We start from the raw sequence: 8,118 nt of genomic DNA, 5'->3' as shown, positions 1-8,118 counted from the left end.
TGAGTGGGTGTGGCCACTCGAGTGCACGAAGGCATGACAGTCAAGTGTTCACCTGCTGTGTGACCACAACTTTTAGCTTGTCTGTCTGTTGCCATGCATCGCCACCAAAACGGCTCATTTTCATCGATAACCCATCGCGAACTGTCGTGTTGGCATTCGGTTGTTCTGCAAGCAGTTGTAGATGGCAGAGTTTTTTTCTGGGATGTGTGTGTTGGCTTTCCAGGGAGTGTGCATGACGCAAGAGTCCTAAAACAGTCACATTTGTGGGAAGTCCTAAGTGATGGGGAATTTCTAGGTCAAAGCAAAGTGACCATCTCTGGCTGTGAGGTTGGACATTACCTGATAGGTGATCCAGCCTACCCCATGCAGAACTGGCTGATGAAACCCTTTTCTGACACTGGCAGATTGACCCCTGAACAACACACCTACAATTACAGACTCAGCAGTGCACGATCGGTTGTGGAAATGGCATTTGGGAGATTGAAAGGATGGTGGAGGTGCCTACTAAAAAGAAATGACTGCAAGCTGGAACTGTGCAAGAAAATGGCGCTGACCTTCTGTGTCCTTCATAACATCTGTGAGGAACATGGCGACAATTTCACTGAGGAGCACCAAGACAGACATGCCAACATCCAGCCTCCTCTTCAGGCATTACCTGAACATGGCAGTCAAGAAGGGGCTGACATTAGAGCCGCTTTAATGGCCTACTTTAACGGAGGGAACGAGTAATTTGTTTGGTTATTTTGCTATTTACTTCATGTCAATGTTGTTTAATTGTTCAGTTCGATAAGTTCATAGAAATGAGTCATTTATTTGTAAATAAAGTGACTGACAACATCTGTGTTATAAAAGGTAGCTTGTTGAGTTCTTTCATTACTTGGTTTTACAAGCTCTAACCAGCTTTACTTGCACTTATTACACAGTTAAAATAATTTTAAATCACTAGTGAAAACATATACAAGCAGACATGTCTCTTTAGAAAAAACATTTATTTACATAGTGCGTAGAAACACAACATAACAACAAAGTGACGTGAACAGTGCAAAGGTGCAGAACAAGCAAAGTGGTGTGATTATTTTCTGGCTTGCGCCTCCATTACAGACACCATGCGCCCCATCATGCTGAGGAACGCACTGTTGTCTGCCTCCAGCTTGTGCAGCAAGGCATCGTTCATTTCCTTGCTGTGCTGCAGGAACCTCTCGTCCGCCCGCTCGAGGTAGTCCAGGAGCTCAGTGTTGCTGTCTCGCTTCCTCTTAGCTGTGTACAAGAACAGCTATTTTACATGAGTTTAAAAGTTTTTATTAAGTCATAAGTAGATTAACACAGGTTCAGCAATACAGTATAAGAAACATGTCAGCTCAGCAATAAGAGCATTAGTTAACTGTTTACGGTTGGTGGGGGATTTTATATGACTGGCTGGTCACTTATTACAGCATGTATTTATATTATAAAGTCACACTATTAGGTATATATCCATGTTTGCATAGTATCCGGTGAGACAGACGTACATGTCAACCTATACGGATTGTCCGGAAATTATACGGATTTTAGCTCATTTCAAGGGCGTACGGGCGTATAAACAAAGTGTTACGGATTTTCAGTATTTACTGACCTAAATTTATTTTGTGTATCTTACTTGAACATCGTCAGCTGATCATCACAAAAACATACAAAAGCTCGATTTATAGACAAAGAACAGCGTGTATGCAGGGGCAGATAACCCAGACTATGTGAAAACGGATGTTTATTCCTCAAGCCTCGTGCAGTATCACGACTGCGAGACTTCACTCGTTCCGGTCATGCGCACGATCTGATTTTTTTAAACGCGCCAAACGGTCATTGTTCGAACGATTTTCTCGTTGTGCAGAGCGACACTGTTTACACCTGAGAGATTTTGAATAGCGTCTGCTGAGTGAAAGAATGGGAACACCGAGAAAGAAAATGAGATACGGCGGGCGGTATCTTCCTGAATGGAAGGAGACATTTAATGGTGTCATTGTTCAGGTGAAAAATGAGGAGTACGCGCACTGCACAGTTTATGTGCGAGATATAAAAGTTGCGGCATCTGGAGTTTACGACGTGAGGTCCAAACTACATCAGCGAAATTTGCACCAGAAACAGAATCAGCCGCAAATGATGACGTTTGCAAAGCCTAAGACCGATGATCAACCAACAAGTGTAATAAGAGCAGAAGTTACGATCTGTAATTTTATTGCTCAGCACAATTTGCCGCTAGCCGTTGCGGACCACCTGACAGAACTGTTGCCACGAATTTGCACGGACAGTACGATTGCGAAATCTATCAGCTGTAGGTGCACCAAAACAACGCAAATAATCAAAAAGAGCTTGGCCCCCGAAGCTACACTACCGATCATCCAGCACTGCCGGATGTCGCCATTTTCCTTGATGATCGACGAATCCAGTGACAGACGGACAAGCGACTGGCCGTTTTGGTGCGGATCTTCGACATAAACAGAGGGGCGAAGTCAAGAATCATAGACATGCCCGTGTGCAATATTGGCACGGGCGAGGCAATTTTCGACATGGTGGACGAAGTTCTCAGGCAAGTTATATTTACTTATTTATTTATTAAGTTTGGTGCGATTCGAAGGCTATAAGGATTTTATGTTGATTTTATGGATTTCTACAGGTGGACGCCCAAAGGGGTTGACATGTATGGACAGACAACTGGATACTCAGCACAACAACTTACCAGGTCTGGTCTGCTGCGATTGTCCTGAGCTGCTGGATGGTGCAGGAGAGCTGCAGTGGAGTGGAGACATCAGGTCCTCGTCCCCGATGGTGGACAACTCTATAAACCACATAAAAACAGCCAGTGTTGGGAAAGTTCACTTTCTACATGAACTATTTCAAAGTTCAGTTCACAAATTTTAAAATGAGCTCGTTCAGTTCATAGTTCATAATGAAAAATTTTGAACTAAGTTCACAGTTACAAAAATGAACTAGTGAATGAAACTATGCGTCAGATTTCATTATATTATACAAACAAACATTAACTGAAGTAACTAGTAACGGTCACTCACTAAAAAACTTTATGCAAGGTGAAAATGTTTGAAAAGAAACTTACCAGGCTCTGATTGCGGCAGTGTGTTGTCCACCATCGCCTCCAGCATCGCCGTCGCTGAATTTAAGGCTCCGGTGGCGTTCTTTGCCGGTCTATTGCCGAGGACCGAGTCCAGAATATTGAACTGGGGGTTTTTCCTTGGCCGCCCATTGCCACTTCGACCGAGGTCCTTTTTTTGGTCCCTGTAGTCTTTCTTCAGTTTCTTTAATTTGTTGCTGATCTGCTCGAGAGGATGTTTGTACCCCGCCGCAGCCATCTCTTTTTGTATTTGGTGTAATACGGGCTTGGTCTGCGTAGCACCCTCCAGTTTTGCCTGGACTTCATCTGTGGACCATATCGCTAGGAGACAGGTTGTCTCCTCCACAGACCACTGCTGCTTTACTGCATCCATGATATCTCGTCACTTATTCTACTGTTTAATTCTACCTAACTAATTCTACCTGTCACCCTCTGCATCACATATAACATAGTATAATGTATACTTAGTGTTTACTATGGGACATGTGGGAATATTATCCGTATTTATATGTATATATCATATTTTTGCAATATTCGCATCCTATTGTACATTCTATGTATATATTCATAGTATATTATTTAAGGTGAGAATGTTTTTTTTTTCGTTTCCGTTTCCGATTGAGAGTACGTCGTGCGCATTCTGGCTGCCGCTTCTCACCAGAGTTTTTTTTTTTCTTCTTTTTCTATTTTCATTTTATTTATTTTTTTTGTGTGTGTTTGTGTAGTTTGATGTTTGTTTGAGTGTTTTGTCCGCCGGTTGTGGTGTAGCTCTGGACCCAGTTTTGGGCATCGGTTCCCTCCAGGCCTTGGTTCGCTGTGGGTGATGCCTGCGCTCCCAGCTGTGGACTGCAGTGAGCTCGTTGCTCATTTTACATCGTGGTTGTCCAGCGCTCTGCGCTTTAACGCTTGACGTGATGTTCCGAGCGATGTTGCTCGGTGGCGTCGCGGCGGCTGTGCAGGCGGTGTGGGACACACCAGCGCTCTGTATGGCGGAGCTTCTCTGCTCGCTTTGTGGATTCATGGCGTGGTGTTCGAGCGATGTTGCTGACGGCGTCACGGTGGCGGTGCTGGAGACGTGGGACTCGTTTTCGTGCGCCTTTTGGTGGGACTGTGGCTGCTACACCACTGGAATTGCATCTTGACCCCTACTTGGTGGACTTTTTTTATTTTTTATTTAATTATTTATTTTATTATTATTATTATTTTTATTTTCTTTATTTTTTAATTGTAATTTTTTTTTCATTGTCTATAATTGTAAAGCGTCCTTGGGTTTCTTGAAAGGCGCTATATAAATTTAACTTATTATTATTATTATTATTATTATTATTATTATTATAAGGTATGTGTATATCTTGTTTATATCTTGTGTTTTTTTTTCTTGGCCTCAGTACGTTATTTTATTTTATTTTATTTTGACCTTAGTACTTTATTTTATTTTATTTTTGGTGGAAAAGGGGAGTCAGAGTCACCCAAGCTATTCAGTTGCAGCACTTTACAGTTTGAGGTGTGTATGCACTTCTTGTATCCCTGACTTAACACTGCTAGATCAGTTATGAGGAGAACTTGGGAAAGGGTGTTTCCATTTCACCTCTAACTGAGCAGTGGTGCAGGGGCGTCACTAGGAATTAAGCTTTACTGGGGCACTGCCCCCCCCCGCACAATGCACCTTAACGTTCCTGTCCCCAACCTATGCAAAGTGCATAATTCTCATGCTCTCGTGGATGAAGTTATGCGAGGAATAGGTCAACGAGACGGAAAACACATCCCAGTCCCCCAAAAATTTATTGTTGGCATTTGGGCTTTTAATTGCTGATGCTAAACGTGTCACCTCAACTCTCACGATTCACGAACTTAGCTGGTACTGTAAGTTATGACTGACTAGCACATAGCCTACAACCTTAATCTAACCTCTCTCACCCTCCTCCTCATCTGTCACTGTTTCCCTGCCCCGTCTCTGCTTCGTGAGAAGAATTGTCTGATATCCATCTGGAAAAGTCATTTAATATCGTTTAATTCGATGTAGTTTAATGGGTTTGTTAGAATATGGTTTGCTTAGTTTTGTTGCAAAAACTTCGCGCTACCTTAACTCATCCAGAGCCCGTTCTCTGACTCATCCAAAGAGTAGACTCATCTCTCCAGTAGGCTAAATGGACTCGTGGCACGCCGCACGCACGCTATGTTTACAGTGAGAATCTCCCAGACCAATCAGAAAATTAGTTAGAAAGAAGAGGCGATAGAAGTTTGAAACACACTCTGTCCTACAACTTACAGTAGATAAATGATCTGCCAAAGAAACTAGTTTGTTACGAAAATCTTTCAACATTTTCTTACTGGGGCACAGCTGATTTTTACTGGGGCACGTTCCCCAGTAAAAAAGGCCTAGTGACGCCCCTGCAGTGGTGTGATTTTGGCATTCAACCTTTCACACACTTTTATAGCCCATTTCTGAGCGAAACTCCTCTAAACTCCGACTGCTAATATACATAAGCAGTTCCATGCTGACTTCTACAGTAGCATCAGGATTATAATGTTCACTTGCGTACACTTTGCGAACACACCGATGTTTATCAACTCCAGTAATGACACGATCCATGTTGCTGTCATCGTGCTTGCCGGTATAATCACGGAATATGTAATCAGGTAGAGGTTTTCCTGATTTTATTTTGAGATTACCGACAGAATAGTAGGTTAATCCATTTTTTGTAGGAAGGAGTTTGCCATGCCCATTACGAGCAGGTTTGTTTTCATATTCGTGGAAACCATAATCTCCAGAGGCTGGACAAAAGAACAAGTTCATCTTACTTTTGCTAAGTTCGCAAGCAACATAGTGCAGCAAGGGGAGACCATGTCTTGGCGGACACAGACCAAATCCAGACTCCTTCAGCTTGGCGAGTTCAGCCTTTACCTCTTCAGTGTGGGGATCTTTACGTCTGCAAAAACATTCACACAAACACATTGCACATGTTAATTAAAAGCTACTGACTACACACTAACATCACCCTTTAAAATCATCCAAAGATTTTAAAGATCATATTTCTTTCTGTATTGAATAATTAATGAAATCAACCTGCTCAACATTAAACAAGAGCATTTAAAAATTCCCAGAAACATTCCAACATATTTACCTTTACTAAAAATGCCGATTCTGTAAATATGGCCCACATGTTAAATGGCCAACAGGTGAGCTACAGGTAGCTAGCCATCATTAGCTTTTTATGGCTACATAATGCATACAGCTACATACCTAACTACTAATTTTCACCTCTTGCATGTTTAGAAGTACTTTGATGCCTGATTGACAGAATTTTCATCAATAACATTCTGTTTCTCTGATATAAAATCTCATTACAGTTACCTGCCATGTGCTCCTTCCATGAAAGACGGCATCGCTGTGTTAGTTGAACTGAATTTTCTGAGTAGAATATATTCTTTAAAGCCTTAAATTGGCCTAGTTAGAGTGAGGAGCTGCTTTGCTTCTTTATGCTGGAAAGCTTTAATAGTAGTTTATAACAATTTATAAGATCAGTGTTGCATGTGCTAGGCCACATGCGCAGTGTTGCATGCGCTAGGCCACATGCGCATGCGCAGTGTTGCATGTGCTGGGTACGCATGCGACATGTTACGTATAAGGAAATGTTTTAAACAATTTTTTCAGCCACATGATGTTTTATACCTTCAAGTATGATGTTTCAGCTTTCTCCAGGTGACTGTCACTGCCTAATCTGGACGAGTCTAATCCAAGTTCAAGTAAATAAAGTATGAAGACACTTTATCCAATTTGTTGGTTGCATGAATTTTGTTTGAGATTTTTTTAAAAGTAGATTTTAAATAACTTGACCACTTTATTACTACAAATCCAATTATTATATGTATCTGTTACAGGTGGAATTTTCCAACCTAGGTTTGAATTTTTAACCCAGTTCATAATTTGCTACTTAGGGAAATTTACTATATCTAGGGGTTGGGAAGAATTTATATTTTAAATTATTTGATGACATGATAAGACTGGACTTATTCAAAATATATATCGCTCCTTCTTCTTACAGTTGTCGCTGGTTAAGGTGTTGGGTTACGAATCGAAAAGTACAGAGTTCAAATCCTAGTTAAATGTGAAAAAGGATATTTTAAAAAATGTTAATTAGGTAGATAGGAATAGGTAGACAGATAAGAGGAAATAATAGGTAGGTGTGGATGGAAGAAAAAGAAGACAAAAGAAGTGATGGAAAATTCCTTTTATCTTAGCCAATCCAAAATTTTACCTAGGTTGGAAATTATGAACCAAGTTAAAAAAAAAATTTAACCCAGGTCAAAAAAAAAAAAATCTACTTGTAGGTTGAAGTTTTTTGACCTGTAACACATATCCATTGGTACTACAATTACTGTCCATTTCCCACCACTGTGTAGTGTAGTGGTGGATAACAAAGTACATAAAAATGAGCTTTTATAGTTCCCTTGTACTTACTGTTTTATAGAATAGTAGATAACCTCCTCTGAACAGCAAGGGGTTAGAAATCCAAGGTGTTTCCTTCAGACTATAGTCCTAGTAGCAAGTCCATGAAGAAGTAGATCCGAAAAGGAGATGGATGCACTGCACGCATTTTACCAGTAAACCAATTTAAAAAATACATTTCTTTTAAACAGCTGGGATAGGCTCCAGCTTGCCTGCAACCCTGTAGAACAAGATAAAGCAGTTAGAGATAATGAGATGAAATGAAAGTAAGCCACGGTAGGCAACATAAAGAGGAAAATAAGAATGCGGAACAGAGATTATTGATTAGGAAAGGCAAGGCAAGTTTGTTTCTGTAGCACATTTCATACACAGTGGCAGTTCAATGTGCTTTACAGAAGTAAAAGCAGAACAGTAAACAATAGAAAATAAAATTACATAAAATAATTGGGGAGGAAAAATAATAAGAATTAAACAATAGTAGAAATAAAATAATAAAATGAAAGTTAATCAGCCTCGAGATTAATTATTATTATGGGTTTAACTCATAAAGCTAGTCTAAAGATTA

The 8,118-nt window shown here is 40.6% G+C and overlaps 1 protein-coding gene across 1 annotated transcript; it reads right to left on the bottom strand.

Annotated features, from left to right (window-relative positions):
- Positions 1-972: 972 nt before the first annotated feature.
- Positions 973-7,786, bottom strand: LOC132889769 (uncharacterized). Its single transcript, XM_060926586.1, has 4 exons — positions 7,566-7,786; positions 3,089-6,033; positions 2,714-2,812; positions 973-1,257 (listed from the first exon to the last, which is right to left on the bottom strand). Exons 2-4 carry the CDS (start codon positions 3,474-3,476, stop codon positions 1,073-1,075), a joined length of 672 nt encoding a protein of 223 aa, XP_060782569.1. The 5' UTR covers positions 3,477-6,033; positions 7,566-7,786; the 3' UTR covers positions 973-1,072.
- Between the last annotated feature and the right edge of the window lie 332 nt (positions 7,787-8,118).

The sequence above is a fragment of the Neoarius graeffei genome, chromosome 7 (assembly GCF_027579695.1).
Source record: "Neoarius graeffei isolate fNeoGra1 chromosome 7, fNeoGra1.pri, whole genome shotgun sequence".
Taxonomy (NCBI): Eukaryota; Metazoa; Chordata; class Actinopteri; order Siluriformes; family Ariidae; genus Neoarius; species Neoarius graeffei.
The sequence above is the reverse complement of the archived record's forward strand: the minus strand, read 5'-3'. Positions and strand labels throughout refer to the sequence as shown.